Here is a 17,265-nt window from a genome sequence, read left to right as displayed (position 1 = left end):
AAATAATTAATCACTTTATCACCTTTTTACTGAAGCCGAGAACGGCCGTGGATAATTATTTTTTATGCACCATCTTATTATTCAAGACATTATTTATGCATGACGTATTATCTCGTTATAACAAACATTGTGTTTCTCGTGATAACGAATTAATTGTTACCTTAGCTGAAGCAACCGGATAGATATGAGTTTGTCAGCCTCTCGTCTGCTAACCGGTAGCCCCTAAACAAACCCTGTCAAGTAAACAAACTAAAGTGTAACTTATCGGTTGGCTACAGCTATTTGGACATATGAAGAGATCATCTTCATATGACCTCTTTATATGTCTATTGACAGCTACAGTCAGTGGCTACGGAAGCCGTGGTTGAAATCAAGACGAAAACATAAATTAATTCGTCATCACGAGAAAACGAAGTAATAAGTCGTTATCACGAGATAACAGTGCATAAAATAAAATTTATAAAATCCACGGCGTTCTACTTAGAAATACCTTTAATTATATAAGTAAAAATAAATTTTTGTCTCGATGACGCGTGTGTTAATAGGGCCCTGGTCATATATTTTAAGTATAAGGAAAGATACCGCAATGACTCCTATGTGTACCTTTCTTGTCTTTTTGCAGAAAAAAAACAAGTTAAATGGGTTTACATAATAAAAAAAATGGCACTAACATGACTGACCTTTCAAACATCAATAAACTCTCTTTTGTTTTATTTACTTATATTCTCTTTATTATCTACTCTGTCATTAAACTTAATGTTATTGGCTCATTAAAAACAACATATTAATGAGAATATATTTGACTTTGTTGTCCTTTACAATGCACGGCTTTCCATTTGAACAGATATCCAGATTTTTTATTTGATAAATCATAAAAAGAATATACCCCAAAAGTAGAGAAAAAAGCTTTATTCAACACAAGTGCACAAAATAATATGTATCATACTAAACTGCCTGGCATTCACAACAATATCTTCTTACTGGTATTTTCAACTGAAAAAGACCCAGAAACTGTGGTATGAACAGACAACACCACACTGCCTGAACTCTGAATGCACCACTATACAGATTTAACCATTTCCACATTCTATCCTATAGTCAGCCTATCCACATGCACAAGAAGCTAATACACAGATTTTGTTTTTCACTACTTCCTCTCATTTTTGAGAGAACAGCAGGCAAATCTTCAGAGGCTCAGACCACCTGGATGTTAAATCACCACAACTGATAAATTAGTTTTGGGTTCATCTAAAACTGCAATAAACTAGTCAATCAATGGACTGACTACTTTTATTTTCAAACAGCTGTGTTCATGACTTTCTGAGCGAACCAATGAATATTTGAGCATTTGATGCTTTTAGAGACTTGATTGCAAACAGAATATCTTTGCAAGCTTAGAGTGTTTGCCAGGACAATGAAACAGCTGCAGACTGGAAAATATCCAGGAAAGCAAATGTACAAATTGTGCTTTTGTTTCTTTTTTTTGTTTTGTTTAAAAACAACAAAAATCACAACACAATGACCTGATGCCTAAAGGCTTCCAGGACATCGCTCTGCATCACAACATGACTCAAAAGAGCTTTAGTCCACTTTTCAGCCTGTTCACATCACTTGGGTTCCAGAGAAGGCCTTCGCCCGTTCTTGTGGGTGCAGAGACTCCCGGGACGCTGCGTGTTGTGTTGCTCTCCAGCTCCACTGGCTGGTCAAAGACAGTCATTGTTGAGTAGTTCTCAACCATAAGGCACGAGGGATCATCTGACTGTCCGGGGACTTTTCCAAGAGGATAGTTCTTCCACATGACTTTATCAGTGCACACCTGCCAGGGAGAACCTCTGAGCACCTTCGCCTTTTCAGCCAGAACGTCTGCCCACTTGTACTCCTGGGAGGATTCGCTCTTCTTTGAGTCGGCCCCGTTACGCCGCAGATGGCTGTGCCTACGCAACTGCTGCTGCTTCTCGTGCAAACTCTCCAGAGTGTATATGGGCTGTTGTTTCGGCTCCTGAGAGGTGCTGCCCTCTGCGTGCGCGCTTTGTGTGTAGATGGAGCAGAGCTGGAGCAGTTTCTGTCGCGTCTCCAGAGGAAGGGGATGCTCCATGTCGTCCAGGATTAACTGCAGCAAGTGGGGCGTGTTCATACAGGGAGCATCCAGACATGCTGAGAGCAGCTGCTGCCACCTCAGCTGGATGCGGTTAACAAAAATCCTGTCCTTCAACCGGGCCTTCTTCTGTACCTTTGTTTCAAAACGGTACTCAAATTTGTTGCTGTTGCAGATGATGACCTCTGAGGTCCAAGCAGAAACGTAGAAAGTCCTGTGAGGATTCTGCTCTTTGGTCAGCTGCTTCAGCTCAACAAAGAGCTTTTCCAGAAGGAGATGAATAAATGATGGCGAGTTGAGCACCTTCAGCAGGGGCAACCAAAAGCGCAGGAAGATATGAGGAAGTCTGGGGTCATTGGGACTGGCATTCTCAGAGGGCTCACAGCCTAATGTTTCCAGCTGGTCAGCGGTAGGAACCAGAAATCCATCTTCCAATAAGACATCGATCAGCAAATCGCTCGACTCTAAAGCAAACTGCTTAATCTCACCCAGTAACCAACTCATGTCTGCAAAGGGCCCTTGCCACAAACTCTTATCTTTGTCTTCATGAAGCCCATCAAAATTCTGGTACTGTTCCTTTTCATAAGATATCAGAAGTTCCCGAGCAGCCTTGTAGGCTTCCATCTCTTTTTGTCTTGCCATGAGCTCATCCTCCTTGCGTTTTAGCTCAGTCTCTACATCTTCTCCATCAGACTGTGACTCCCAATCCTCATCAGCGCCTCCTCCCAGCTGCCTGGACCAGTATTCCTGCTGGAGCCACTCCAGAACCTCCTTACATCCCTTCCGACACCATTTCAAGGTGGGGAGCTTTCGGTGTGTGAAATCATGCCGCAGGTCTACGACCCACTCTGGAATGTTCAGGTTTCCGGCCAGCCGCCTCAATGGCCGGGCTATTTTCCCCTGCTGTCTCTCAGTGATCAGATTGACGAACCTCACCAGTGCCGCCCCATAAAGCAGGACCAGATCATCTCCGCTCAGCTGTCCGGACCGGTCCAGCACCTGGCACCTCACCAGGTCCGCAGTGCAGTCCACAGCCACGGGCGAGCTGCTGGCATACCTGCCTCTCCAGGCTGATATCCTGTGCAGCGCATACCTCTGAAGAGCAACATCCTTGGAGTAAAGATACTCCAGAATTTGGTCCCACTCAGCTTTGTTGACCCACGCCACCACATGGCGTCTTTTCTCGGAGCTCTTTTTCTTCATTTTAATGGCGGAGGGAATCGCACACTTGCATAAAATCTCTTTTACGTCAAGAAATGTCCGTCTTTTGACAGACAATCTTTTAAAGAGCAAACTAAAACGGTTAATAATGCAGGACTGTAGCAAGAAACTAATTGATTTAATTTTTCAAGCTACCGATCGTATCCCATTCCGGAAATGACTCATTTACAGCTACTTCTTCGGATTTGTTCGGTATTATCAACCCCAGAACAAGATTATTGGCGCACTGGCGCCTCCTTCTGGACTGGAGCTTTGGAGCTTCGGATTTACAGAATATTATTTTACTCAAAATGTAAGAAATAATTTGCTTCCACAAACATTTTTTTTTTAAGTCTTGAGCCATCCTCCATTTCTTTCTACATGTCCAAACACATCAATATAAATTTGGGGTTTGTAAAATTATAACAAGCATAAAAGTCAAAGTTTGGTCTGAGCAACTTCATTTTTCAACGCAGACTGAACCCCTCTTAGACAAGCTTTCTGTCATTTATTTAAGCAGTCTTCAGGAATAGTTCTCCAGGTTTCTTGAAGGACATCCCAAAGCTCTTCTTTGGATGTCGGCTGCCTTTAGTTCCGTTCTCTGTCAGATGATCCCACACTGCTTCAATAATATTGAGGTCTGGGCTCTGGGGAGGATTCATCCCTCCATAAGACCTGTTGCCACTGATTTTCAGTCGACTTCTTGAGTCATTTGGCATAGCTCAGCCTTTTCTCCCTGTTTCCCTTCCTTAAGAATGGCTTCTTGACAGCCACCCTTCCATGGAGACTATTTCTGATGAGGCTTGGGCCAACAGTAGATGGATCAGCTGAAGGTCCAGATGCATCTCTCAGATCCTGTGTCAGGTGAATGATGGATTTTTTCCTCTTTCTTAAGGACATCACTGTCAGATGCTGTTCATCTGCTGTAGATAGTTTTTCAGACCTGACACTTCTTTTGTCCTCCACTTGTCCAGTTTCCTCAAATTGTTTGCTTAATGCAGTAATAATTTCCGGCCAAAAGGGGGCGCATTTGCAGTTCAAAACACAGTGAGCTGCGCCTCAAACAGAAAAAGAAGAAGCGACTTGTTTGGTAAATGGCGGGTGCTTTGAGAGACCAACAGCTCGCCCATCGTGTTTATAATTTCCTGCAGGTAAAAAAAACAGTAAAACTAAAAGTTTGTAAACATAAAGTTTTGAAAGTTATTTTAAATGACGGTGGTTTTAACATTTATTGTTGTTAAGTCTTGTTTTGTATTACTTCTGACACATTCGGTTAAGTTAGCATCTTCTCTACGTTCAGATAACGACCCTTTATGGTGAAATCTCAGCATACATCTTTGTTTGGTTAATTACATTTATTAAACTATCGTATAAGATTTATGCAGACTTAATTGCAAATTATTACCTTCATGTAGGCATATCATATTTAGAAAATCTGTGGGTCGTTTAAAACTAGTGAGCGTTGTTTTAAAATAAATGCTCTTGTTTTTTCCATCCATCCTTTTTCTGTACCCGATTAATCGCTCATGGGTTTTCTTGATTTAAATTACTGCATCCAGTAAACAGTAAAAATGTAGTTCAATGTTTATTTGTTCTGACGTTTTCTTCTTGGTTTCTATTTTTTTAACAATATGATCGCAATTACTTTTTTTTTTCTTGACTAAATAGACGCTCATTGTCTGGATGGAATGAATTCTGTAAAACAAAAATGATATTTTATAGTATTTATAGTATAGTATTTTTTTTATTTATTTATTTTCTTTTACAAAAATCGTTATTGGAAAAGATAATTCATACTTCCATTTTTCCTGGAATAGTCAAAGTATAAAAAGGCCTCACAAGTGAAAGCCTATGTTTTGGGTTTAAGGTCGTTTCTTGTCCATTGGTGCAAGATCTGTACCTGAAGGAAACCGACAGCATGCTGCAGCTGCTGTGCACTCCCTCAGAGCTCCGCACTGACATACTGGCATGGATCTGCAGCAGGTAGAATTACCCAAATCTTCTTGCATCTATCAAACAAATGATTAGAATACAGATACCAACTAATGCCTCTGACCTATTTTGTTGTCTCGCTTTACAGACTCAACCCGAACTTTGCTAATTCCAAAGAGTTGTCGATGAGATCAAAAGACCCAAATGTTTTGAATAAAAGTAAGCTTGTTCTTTGTGGATAACTTGCCTTTACAATTTTATACAAGATGCATGCTTCAGTCTAAAATAAGCCCTTTAATGGCTGTGGTCTTTTTATTTTAAACAGAAATGGCTACTGTTGGGCAGGAGCTGATGCTTTGCAAAGCAGATGACCTGGACCTGATTGGGGTGAGGAGTTGAATAAAACTATTCTAGAGGTTATGTTGTTGTCACAGCTGACAAAGGATCTACCTAAATGTATGCTTTTCATCTAGGGTAATGTGAGTCCTCAGCGACAGCTTCGATTCCTGGAGCAGCTTTTAACTTTAGTCCCAGGCTGCAAGAAATCTACTGAGCACAGCACCGATGGAGATGTGCTTCTCAATGAGCTCTTTGCTGCTGAGAATTTGCCTCATCTCAGACAAATGCTCAAACCCTCATTTGACCCCTGGCCTGCACACATCAAGTATGTTTGCCGTCTTGTTATCATGTTATACGCATTATGCTGTGTTGGTGCCACTAAGAGTCTGATTGAGAAGAGTCAGATGGGTTTAAAGCTGCTTCGTTTCCACGAATCTGGCACTGAACGATATGTTTTTAATGGGCACAATTTTATTTTTCTGCAGTAGTCTCACAAGGTTTGATCCAGTTGACATGTTATATTCAACATGGGACATGTTGCGTTAACTGGTGGATGCAAGCACAGAAAAAAATCCCAGAAAAACCTGGTGGTGTGACAGCAGAAAAGGGTTGTTTTACACCAAACGCCCTAAACAACATTACGTGACAGGATTCAGTGAGAAACGTTATTGTTTTTCCCTTGGTCACTGCTGTGAGTGCAGTCTGTCTGTGTGAAGAGTATCTTTAATGCCACCTAAATGACAGAATGCCATTACTTTAACAGACTAATAAACCCAACACTTCTTTGTATTCTACATCTAAAAAGGCCTTGAGTGAAATTCATTGTTCGTAGCTGTTTGTTTCCTCTCCAGACGCTGATAATGTTTTTTCCTTATCTCACAGGGCTTTATGCAAAGGCAGCAAGCCATCTCATAAGCCAAAAGAAGAGGTTGCCAGTGTTGCTGCCCTTCTACAGTTGACTCAATCAGAGCTTGAGAAGCTACAGTCAAAGGTGTGGTCTGCCTGCAATTCTTTTAGGACTGGGTACCAAACTCCTGATAGATGAGAGTACATCTGTGTGATGGAGGACAATATGCTCTATAAATAAGAGCCTACAGCTCATTTGCAGCTTGTTTAAGCCCAACACAGCCAGAACAATGCATTAAATCCCATACACTGATTTATTCTTTTTGAGCGGCATACCTCGGCCTCGCATTTCTACTCTGATAAACTCCCAAACAGACTCTGTGTTTTGCTCGTTCTTCTCCTGCTGCAAATACTTCCTTCCCGCCGAGCTCTCGGAGCTTTTATCCTGCGGTCTCATCTCAACGTCTTAACTTGAAATGTTAAATTTGCCTAAACAATGATTGTGTGTTTACATTGTATGAAAAGTACCAACCATCAACTGTTGGAGCAGATTACTTCATGATACACTTCATGATGCCTCATAAACTATCATATCTGCATTGCTATTGTGCTGCAATCCCTTTGAGACTTCATGGTGCGTTCAAATTAACAAAAAAAAGTCTTTACTTGGATAAGCGGAAAGATGTTGAAAAAGGAATGTCTTTTGCTTTGTTGAAATACAAAAACCTGCTTTTACTTTCTTGTTCTTTCACTGCAGCATTTTTTTGTTTAATCACCACAGAGCAAAGCATTGTTGAATCAGAACTTGTTGTAAACAACTTGAATTACACAGAGAGTAACATAACAAAAATTAGTTCCACTAATTACAGATATTGGTTCAAATGTGACTGATACCTAATCCTAAGTATTACCCAGTTAAAATGAGGTGGCTATCTAGGATTTCTAAACAAATGTTAATGCACAAACCTCATAAGGACTGTCTGAATTATAGTTGTATTTGTCTGTCTCCCTTCTGTTCTCCTCAGTGTGACTTCCTGAGCAGTGAGGAAAAAAGTCAGGCTGTCTTCTCTCCAAGCTCCCTGCGTTTGGCAGCCTGTGACCTCCAGCAGCTGATGACTACCTTCTGCCACGTTTACCAGACGGACTTGAGAGCGTACTGCAGCAGAGACCCCCCCAGTTTCAGCGCAGATACCGACATCTTCCAGAGAGTACACCAGTTGCTGCTGGCCTGCAACACGGTAAGCAAGCCATTCAACGTGCAACCCTGTCAGAGGTGGAATACCTGAACACTGCAGCTATGATGCATCCCCTCATGCGTCCTGATCACATGTGCAGCTGTTAGCTGAGCAACAAACAGGACATTATCAGGCCTACTGACGTCTCTGTAAAATCGTATATCATTACTCAGATGCTAACATGATTTCAGACTTGCCTGAGTCACATTTCAGCAAGCTCAGTTCATGAAATGGATGCGATATACAAGTAAAAGAGCTTGAAGCATAGATGATCTTACTGAGCTCAATGCATCTCTGCTAATACAGACGCACAGCTTAACCCAAAGTGTCTGACAACTGAGTGGCTCTTGTCTTCTAATTTCTGCTTCCTCCTCTGAACCAGAAATCCATCTCAGCAAAACACTGAAGCATTTTAGAGGTGTATCTTTTGCTCAGCAACTGTGATTAATAAAGGGGACATGACAAATGATCCTATGCTGAAAACTGAGTTAAAAGCAACTAGAAAGTTCTGTGCAAGAGTCTTGAGCCACCTTCCAGTCTTTTGTTGTAATCTGTTAAAGTGGTCCTGTGCAAAGGTTCTCCACATCATTAATGCTAAACTGGAGGAAATCATATAATACAGACGCAGGTCATGAAACAATAAGGGGCAAGTGATGCAGCAGTGATGTCACAAGTCTTAATCTTTCTAGAAAGGGTTTCGCATTGACTGCTCCCGTGTCTCCTCCTCGCCTCTGTTTATATCTAAAGTATGAGGGGCTGAGAGGAATTGAGGATGTACTAATGGGCAAATTACAAAAGATCTTAATGCAAACCAGACTTGTGGGTCTCATTTCTGATCTTGTCAGGAGTTGGAAATGCTGAAGGAAGTATCAGAAGTTTCTTCATCCATGAACGTGGATGCAAAGCAGCTCCAAACACAGCCTCATTACTGGAGCCACGGAGAGAAGCGCACTTTACGTATGTCAACACTGTCCTAAATATGCAGACTTCTACATGTAGTTGGAAGCGAATGTAAAATATTTTATACCCCTTTCTTGTCCCAATCTTCAGCGGATCTGCTGGAGAAACTCACCAGGCAAACCGAAGACCTTCTTTCCCAACTGCACTCCTGATTGCATTGCTCAGTTCACGGGAACCAGCCACAGAACCTCAGAATCACACAGTAAATCTATGAGAAGAGCCTGAACTGTGGGGGTGTTCAACCAGACTGAAAACTGAGGATGTTGTGACTGTTGCCACTGCCCAGATGTCACAATAGAGGAACATGTTTTTGTTCAAGTCAGAGTTGAAACCATAAAGTCTCACACATCCTGTTAGTTTATAACTATATAAAAATAACTATTAGTGCAGATTAAAAAAAAAAAGTTTCACATAATGCTAACAAAACTTTAGTTGTAAAAGTGGTCCAAGAACTTCTGCATCACTCACAAATTAATGTCGATTTTGTACATTTTCTCACTAAATAAATATTTATGTTACAAACCCAGCAGGTTTAAGGTTGTCAGATGTCATTTATTTAGTGATCATTTTGGACCTGTAGTCTTAAGTATGTAAAGGAAGTGGTTGTGGTGAGTTTCCGGCATCACTTATTAAAGGATTTGCTGTGTGGAATGAGTTTTAGACACTGGGTTTCACACAGCCACTGCAATGAATACACAACAGGGTTGGCAATGCTTTTATGTTTAATGTTGGAGATAAAGAAGTATTTACAGTTCAACAGCATGATTACAGGGTGTCAGAGTTCATTGAGATGGTAGAAGCAGACCTCTGCCCTTAAGCTGAGCCAGGTTTAGAAGGTGTACAACAAAGTTTCTTGGTGTTTTTAGTCCTCTGTGCCACCACAGGATGGATGTGGCAGTTCAGGCAGGTGCGTTCTCTCCTCGGTCAGAAGCCTTTGCTGACCAGCCAGTCCTTCAGTTCTTTGTCAAAGTGCCCTTTCACCTTCAGCGTCATGGTAACCTCGTTGACTTGCGTGGGAAGCTCTTTCCCCGTCACCTCCTTGAGGTACTGCTTCACGTCCTTCTCCAGAGCCCAAATGTCCCCTTCTACTTTCCGCACCAGCGTCATCTTGCGATTGCCGTGTGTCAGGTCGGTGTAAACCGGGATGTTGTGCATGCGGGAGCGTCGGATCATGTACGGCAGAGGCGGCGGTGAATCTGCCGGAGGAGCCCAGCCAGATGGGGTGGGACCGGCGTGCTTAGGCGGGTCGGGGACTCGTGATGGTGGAATGAGCCGTTCTACGAACTTGTACTCCTCCGTGGACTCTAATATCACCGTCTTATTGTGTTGCGGAGCTGAGTTTGAAACAAACCTCAGCCCGGCGACAGCCCCTGGAGCAGCTGATGAGCGGTTATGCAGGTAACAAGCTCCTCGGAGCGCCCTGCGGAGCACCGTCGACCGAAGGGTGAAGGATGCCGCCATCTTGTGTTGTGTATTTAGGTTGGCGACCCGGAAGAAGAATACAACTTCCGGTAACGAGGAATCGGAGCTTTTAGCGTTTTAGTCATAGACATATATACGTCCAGTATAGTTTAAACCACACGTATTGTATTTTCTTTAATGTTATTTAAAATACTGTCACTTGTTCAACTGTGCTATGGGACCTTATAGACTATATTTTTTAATTATTTGGCCTATTTAAAAAAAAAAAAAGTCTCCTTCAAAACAAAAAAAAAACTCAATTAGCCCACATTAAGCCAAGTCTTATGACCATGAAATATTTGCACCTTTTAAAAACTTTTACTTGAATGCCAAGTAAACATTCCCTGAATGTTGAGATGGAAAGTGTTCTAAACATTTACAAAAAGTTTGCGATTAGGGAAAAAATATATCTTCTTTGAATGTTCTCTGATTGTTCATATGCAGCTTTCAAAATGTTACGTTGAGGGAGCTCTTGGGAACATTTCTTGAAGGTTTCCTAAAATCTACAGGCAACTTTCACAGTGTGACATTTAGGGAACCCAATCATTGTTTCCTGAAGATACCCTAAAAGTTAAATGGTAAAAATAGACTTATGTAGCGCTTTTCTAGTCTATTTGACCACTGTGTTTTTACACTATAAGCCATATTCACACAGACACACACACACACACAGACACACACATACTCATAGCGCACATCTTAGTTTATACAATTTGAAACGCTACACGGCGCATTACGCTTTTTAATTTTATAGGCAACATTGCCTGCTAAATAACAAGCAGTCTTCTCACGTGACTTTTAGGGAACCCATAGGGAACACTTTCTGAAGTTTCTCTCAGAATTACTGGCAGCTTTGACCATGTGAGCTTTTGAAAAACTTCTTGGAAATGTTCCCTCAGGGTAACTGTTGGCTGGGACAACGTACATCAGTACTCTCAGTGGAGACAAACTAAAGACTATACAATAGACATCCTTTCGATGTTCTGTTCTTTGTAAGTCTCACATGCAGTTTGATTTAATTCTCCTCTACACTGAAATGCATTTATTGTTCTATGTTACTTTTAAGTACTTATAAGAACTAGGAAATATTTCACAAATGCTGATTCATATGACAAAATAACACAACGTCTGAATAAGAACATATTGGTAAATTACACTACAAATGCGTACAGTATTGCTACCAACATTGGTATGTGGGTATTCTTTTAAATACCGTGCAGCGTTGTTATAGAGATAAACATATGACACTCTGCAGTACCTCTTTAGCAGTCATGGATAAAGATTGTTAATTCTTGAAGATGAAATGCAATAATAAAAAGTCCCTTTAAGGGCGTTTCTAAGAAACTATTTCTACTTTTCATTGCAGGAAAAGCACATAGGATATGAGTAATCTCAGCACTTTTTCTGGGAGCATTAGCAAGAACCACTGATGGCGCCACAGACGAAAGCTGACATATGATGACATTTACTGGCACTTTCCTGCACTAGATCAAACATGCACATATTTAGCAAATCAAAAGATAGAAAATCATTTTGGCCTGATTGAACAAAGCATATATCTCAACACAATTTCAATTAATATGACAGATTAGCTTGTGTCCAGAAGCTTGGCTGTGTTTCCGCACACTTGTTATAAGGTTCTTTCCTTATGTAATACACTTTGAGGTTACATTTCTGGATGCAAGATGGACTGTGTTGAGTGAAAATGGCTTTCTATGGTACTCCTGAGCCCATTTATTGATCATGGTGGCATGACTGTTTTTGATGCAGTGTTGCCTGATGCCTTGAAGGTCATCCAGCATCTTTGTATATGTGTCAAGTAAGTAAAGTGTCGAAGAAATGAATGAATTATAGATGAAAGTTTTTGCTGCATTTCAGAAAACTTCCCAACTTTTCTGAAGTGTGGATTGACCTCTTATTTCCATTCCTTTGTGTAATTTTATTCATATTTTTTACCCTTTTCTTCAGTTTGTCTCACAGTTTATAATCTAATTGTAAATAAGATAACAAGACATGTTGAATGTATTAGACGCATGAGCAAGTTTGCTTTTTTTTTTAACTCAACTGTTTCAACCAGAATTAATCAGAGTGCATTAACCTTTATGAATGCTGTTGCTTGCAGAGATAATTCTAATGGTGTGATCAACAACACGTCATCAGGACATTACAAAAGGTACACCAAAGCCAGATAAGCACAAACCTCTTTCTTTAAGAACAACTAAAGAGGTGGAGGATACATTTGGCAGTGACGTTAAAAGTGAAAAGACTGTAGGAGGAGTAAAAATGCCTGAAATGGGAGGAGCTGCCAGACTTATTTGTTCTGCCTACTTTCTCATTTTTCACTATGACAAGTGAAACCTCTTCCCTACAACAGCAGCAAGACAGTTTATTGGGAACTGTTGGACAGTAATCAAAGAGAGGAACATGGATGAGGAACGCAGACAGAAGGGGGAGGGTATACCTCTGAATAAACTGGATGACGTTGAGGTAAGAGCCAAACTACCCAATTATCTGCTCTTCAGAGCCACCATGTTTTAACCAAAGGCAAAAGCTGCACTGTCTTATATTCAGGAACAAGTTGCGTATCATCTCTGCTCTTTTAACTTATTCTAAAAATGACTTCACGCTCTTAGAAAAAGCACTCAGGTTTACATCAGAATGTTTAGCAGATGGCCTCATTTGTCATTCTCACAAAATAGAAAATAACCACTCTAAATGTTATCAGCACACAATCCAGTTTAAATAACAAAAAATAACCCATCAGCTATTAACTGCTTACAGATGTCATAGAACTGTTTGCATTGTTGGTCATAGATGGATATTATTTAGAATATATCCTCTTATTTTTCCTGGAGTTGTTAACTATTTTCAAAAGATGTCCTAAATCATATGTCAGCTTTCGTCTGTGGCGCCATCAGTGGTTCCTGCTAATGCTCCCAGAAAAAGTGCTGAGATGACTCATATCTTTAGGCAAAACTGTTTTATACTTCCTATGTGCTTTTCCTGCAATGAAAAGTATAAATAGGTGCTTAGAAAACGCCCTTAAAGGGAATTCAAAATGAAAGAAAAAGAAGATCTTTGGCTATAGTGACCTCTTGTGCAGGTCTTAACCCCTGATCTTGAGAACCAGGCTACTAGTCTCTCTATAGGAATTTGAGTGATTACACAAGCCTGTGTAAAACCAGTGTTTACTTCCACACTTGTCTGCTGTGGGTGGAGATAAACGTGCACATTTTTGACTAGTGAGAGCTGCACCCATGTGTGATGTACCATTTGTTTGAGTGCCAAAAAAATGCCTTTGCCATTATGTGGTTTTAAAAGTAAATTTCTATCAGTGGTTCCGAGCGATACAAAGATTTACCTTCAGATTTAGAGCTTGTTTCAGCTCTATGACCAGCTGTTTTAACACTCCATAGCTTTTATGCATTTCTCCTTGCACCGGCATGTCTTTGCTTGTGTGGCAAACAAGGTTTCTATAGATATGGACAGAAATCACAGCACATGTTGAGTCTTGTTGCTTCTCCCTCTTTCTTCTGCCTTGGTGAGTCATCATCTGTCACATTACCATTTCCATCTCTCATCTCATGGCTACACCCATTCACAAAGTAATAAACTACATAATGGTCTCTGTTTAGAAAAATTCCATTGTGACACGTGTAGCTATAGCAGTCAGACCTGTACAAGAGAACAAAAGAAAGACCTTGTGATACAGGAAATTACTAAATCTGTTCATATGGTCCTGTAAGAGGCTGTAATGTTGTACAAACTTTTATCAGCCTCCACCCTCTCCTCTCTACTCTTACAGTCTGCTCAACTGATACGCCACATGGACATGAATCACTATGCCACGAAGAAGAGTGCAGCTCAGAGCATGTTAGACGTCGCCTTGTTGATGGCCAACTCTTCCCAGCTAAAGACCATCCTCTATGTGGGGCCCCAGTACCGTTTCTACATCCCCCTCATTGTCCTGCTGGCTCTGTCCATATCATTGCAGGTCATAGTGGGGCTGCTGCTCGTCTTTATTGGCAAGTGACCCAGACGTTTTATCATTTCACTGTTTTGATTTCTCTTCAAGCATAATTCTTGCACTGTCAATACAGATTTTTTTATTTGAAGAAGAGTGCACAGTAAAAAAAAGTCAAAGACTTGCACACAAAGGCTTGACCAACTCGAAAACAAATCAAGCCGGTGAAGTCCTCAAGCTGAAACATGTTGGACTTATAGTTTATATTAAAATTGGGTTTTTCTTTCTGGTGCTGGAGCTTTGAACTCCAGTTTCCTGTGGTTGAAAAAAAAAAAAAGATTGTGCCAGAAATTTTTCTTTCTGCTTTTGACTGAAACTGGAGAACAACAGTGCTTTGCTGTCTTTTGGTGTGCCCCAACCAGTTTGTATAACAAACAAAAATAAGGGTAACTTCTTTTTCTTGATTCTAGAAGACATGGTGCCTCTCATCCAAAAGTTTCTTTCAGTTCTAAACCAGTTAGTGGGGAGTATCAGCTTATAAGTTGTGGAGCAGCCGTTCGCACTTGGCGAGTCGTTAAGATCACGTTTGTGTCACTGAACCACCTGACCAATGAATGGATTGTGGAGGTCATTCTCATTTGTGAGTTGTTTACATATCCGAACAAGCAAGTTTTCATCACTAGATCAAACACATGAATGGTTGTGAAAACGCCTAGGGAAGAGAGTCAAGGCTGCATTGTAAGTGCTGGAAAGGTGATACCTGAGACCACCCCCTCTGATTGAAGATGGTTCTTCCAGTTTAACATAGATGGCTTCCTTGACTTCTTTATTGACAAGTTTGTCTTCTCTTTTCAGAATGTGTGCATCACTCCCCACCTACTGGTATAGAACTGAAAAAGCCTTTTCTAATGAGAGATGAAACATAATCAAGAGTAGAGAAAAAACCCACAAAACACAAACCTCTCCCAGTGCTCCCATCACAACTTAATTCAATTATAACCGTAAACAATATTTCTGTCAGGTCAAATACCTAAACGAATCAAACAGATCCAAAAAATTAGAAACTGATCAGCTGAGAATGATGGAAACACACTTGGAAAAACCGTCAACGTGTGCTTTGATTTATTATTCCCATCCACTAACGTGGAGGGGTTGAACCAGCATCCAGTCGGCAATGTCTATTTTCTACTTTTAAGTACACATTTACTGGCATTTTCCTATTTTGTTGATTTATAAACTAAATGGATATGTTATGAGCTTTTAGTTAATAGACTTAGACTTTAGTACAAATTCATGAAGTGAGATTAAAAGAAAAAGGGTGGTAAAGAAGTTCTTAAAAAGTAAGACACTGAGGTATGTCATTATAAGTTTGGTCCATCTAGACACAGGAATTTAGCCTGTTGCTTGCTCAAACTTGATGGATTTTGCTCATATTTACCATCTTTAAGTCATACCACAAATTTTCAATTGGATAAAGGTCTGTGTTATTAAGGCCATTCCAAGACATTCCAGCATTTTCCAGCAAACCACCCTTTAGGTTTAGCAGTATGCTGAGTGTTGTTGTCATTCTGAAAGGTAAGCTTCCGTTCTGGAAGACTCAAACAGGTTTTCCTCAAGAACTTGCCTGTATTTAGCACCATCTTCTTAATCTCTGACCAATTTCCAAGGCCCTGCTAATGAGAAACATCCACACATTATGATGCTGCCACCACCATGCGTTACTGTGGGGAAGGTGTTCTCTGGGTCGTTTTTTTTTTATAGCCAAAAAGTTAACTTTTAGTCACATCTGACCAGACTATTGTCTTCCACATGTTCAGGGAGCCTCTAATGTCTTGTTGTGATCTTCAAAGATGCCTTTTCTTAATTTCTCTGTCTAGACCAGGATTGTTGCTGTGCCATATTCCTCCTGTTTCTTAACAATGGATTTAATGGTGCTCCTAGAAATATTCAGTTTTTTATTTTTTATTTATTTATTTATAACCCAACCCTAACCTGTATTTATCTAGAGCTTTGACTCTTGGAGGTCATGTGACACTTGGATTGCACACGGGTGAACTTAATTGAGCTGATTCAGTGACTTCGAAAAGTAATTGACAGCAGAAGATGGTACTTCAGGGCTTCAAAACAAACTCACTTATTAACTTATATAACTTTTAAAATATTTTTTTCGTCATTAATTTGGACTTTTATATGGAGGCCCATCACGTTCAAACCCAAAGCATTAATTTAAATACAACAAAATACAACAAATACAACAAAATAGGAAAAATCCAGAGGTTGTAAAATCCTTCACATGGTACTGTAGTAATTTTTGCTGCGTTGCTGTCATTTTATGCCAGCAGTGAAGTACGATCTGAATGATGGACGGAAACATGCAAAGCTGAACAGTATGAACAACGCGGCCACAGTTTTTGTCTTCTTTACAGTCCTGATCAACATCTTCATCACAGCACTTGGATTTCAGGGGCATACCGTCACGTAGGTATTCTTAGAATATACACTGAAAAAAATGTGTTTTGTCTCTTATTTCTATAATTCCTTATTTGTTTTCCCTTCACAGTGCATCGCCTGCTGCGGTCATACCAATACCAGAACCTAAGCTCTCCCCCCTGCCCGTAAACCTGAACATCACTGGTGGAATTTAGACCACACTTTGGACCAAAACTTAGTTATCTTTTGAAGGTTGTGGCGGGTCAGCATCCTTTCTGTACCTTCTGTGGGAGCTATCCAAACCTTGACTTGTTTGAGTTTCACTGGCTGGACCAAACCTTTAACTCCTGAATGGATTTTAATGGGTCGCTTGAAGGAATACAAACATCAGTCAGCATGCATCTCAGTTCACAGCTCCACCAAAGACCGACAACCGAAAACATTGTTTATATACTTTAAAACTGCCTTTCTTTGAGTAGACATATCAATGAACTCTACTGTATCTCAAACAGTAACCCCTCTGGTAACCAAAAAAAGTTAATTGCACCTGCAGAGTACAGTGGCAATCTGTATATATGTGTGTGTGTCATGCAGATCTTAAGCTTTATATTCCCAAGGAATTCTCTCATCATCAGTGTTTTAAGAAGATGTTCATCTATCATGATATTACTTGCACAATGCTCCCTGATAATAGATCTGAGGGGTGTATACTGTACACTTTCTTTGTGTTTGTAGGCTCAACCAACCTCAATCTTGTTAATGGTTCTGATCTTTATTTGTTGACCCAGGCTTTCCTTTTCAGG

General features: G+C 40.4%; 4 protein-coding genes across 4 annotated transcripts; 2 read left to right on the top strand and 2 right to left on the bottom strand.

Annotated features, from left to right (window-relative positions):
• Nucleotides 1–894: 894 nt before the first annotated feature.
• Nucleotides 895–3,485, bottom strand: las1l (LAS1 like ribosome biogenesis factor). The gene has a single exon (XM_072367963.1). It carries the CDS (start codon nucleotides 3,296–3,298, stop codon nucleotides 1,571–1,573), a length of 1,728 nt encoding a protein of 575 aa, XP_072224064.1. The 5' UTR covers nucleotides 3,299–3,485; the 3' UTR covers nucleotides 895–1,570.
• Nucleotides 3,486–4,383: 898 nt separating this feature from the next.
• haus7 (HAUS augmin-like complex, subunit 7) lies at nucleotides 4,384–9,034 on the top strand. Its single transcript, XM_072367967.1, has 9 exons — nucleotides 4,384–4,446; nucleotides 5,163–5,278; nucleotides 5,376–5,446; nucleotides 5,553–5,614; nucleotides 5,701–5,891; nucleotides 6,449–6,557; nucleotides 7,438–7,650; nucleotides 8,493–8,604; nucleotides 8,698–9,034. The coding sequence occupies exons 1-9, from the start codon at nucleotides 4,390–4,392 to the stop codon at nucleotides 8,757–8,759; spliced, it is 993 nt and encodes a 330-aa protein (XP_072224068.1). The 5' UTR covers nucleotides 4,384–4,389; the 3' UTR covers nucleotides 8,760–9,034.
• A 277-nt stretch (nucleotides 9,035–9,311) lies between these two features.
• Nucleotides 9,312–10,103, bottom strand: mrpl49 (mitochondrial ribosomal protein L49). The gene has a single exon (XM_072366670.1). The coding sequence runs from the start codon at nucleotides 10,066–10,068 to the stop codon at nucleotides 9,532–9,534; it is 537 nt and encodes a 178-aa protein (XP_072222771.1). The 5' UTR covers nucleotides 10,069–10,103; the 3' UTR covers nucleotides 9,312–9,531.
• A 2,049-nt stretch (nucleotides 10,104–12,152) lies between these two features.
• Nucleotides 12,153–16,979, top strand: LOC140271501 (ninjurin-1). The gene is made up of 4 exons (XM_072366745.1): nucleotides 12,153–12,555; nucleotides 13,874–14,093; nucleotides 16,372–16,510; nucleotides 16,593–16,979. The coding sequence occupies exons 1-4, from the start codon at nucleotides 12,493–12,495 to the stop codon at nucleotides 16,675–16,677; spliced, it is 507 nt and encodes a 168-aa protein (XP_072222846.1). The 5' UTR covers nucleotides 12,153–12,492; the 3' UTR covers nucleotides 16,678–16,979.
• The last annotated feature ends 286 nt before the right edge of the window (nucleotides 16,980–17,265 follow it).

This window comes from Leuresthes tenuis, unplaced genomic scaffold (assembly GCF_036924035.1).
Source record: "Leuresthes tenuis unplaced genomic scaffold, fLeuTen1.0.hap1 SCAF_16, whole genome shotgun sequence".
Lineage (NCBI taxonomy): Eukaryota > Metazoa > Chordata > Actinopteri > Atheriniformes > Atherinopsidae > Leuresthes > Leuresthes tenuis.
This window is presented reverse-complemented; position numbering and strand designations above follow the sequence as displayed.

Coding starts and splice junctions, on each gene's coding strand:
- las1l (XM_072367963.1), bottom strand. CDS start 3,298: ATGAAGAAAAAGAGCTCCGAGAAAAGACGCCATGTGGTGGCGTGGGTC.
- haus7 (XM_072367967.1), top strand. CDS start 4,390: ATGGCGGGTGCTTTGAGAGACCAACAGCTCGCCCATCGTGTTTATAAT. Junction 6,558..7,437: donor TTGAGAAGCTACAGTCAAAG/GTGTGGTCTGCC, acceptor TGTTCTCCTCAG/TGTGACTTCCTGAGCAGTGA. Junction 7,651..8,492: donor TGCTGCTGGCCTGCAACACG/GTAAGCAAGCCA, acceptor TGATCTTGTCAG/GAGTTGGAAATGCTGAAGGA.
- mrpl49 (XM_072366670.1), bottom strand. CDS start 10,068: ATGGCGGCATCCTTCACCCTTCGGTCGACGGTGCTCCGCAGGGCGCTC.
- LOC140271501 (XM_072366745.1), top strand. CDS start 12,493: ATGGATGAGGAACGCAGACAGAAGGGGGAGGGTATACCTCTGAATAAA. Junction 14,094..16,371: donor GCTGCTGCTCGTCTTTATTG/GCAAGTGACCCA, acceptor ATTTTATGCCAG/CAGTGAAGTACGATCTGAAT. Junction 16,511..16,592: donor TTTCAGGGGCATACCGTCAC/GTAGGTATTCTT, acceptor TTCCCTTCACAG/TGCATCGCCTGCTGCGGTCA.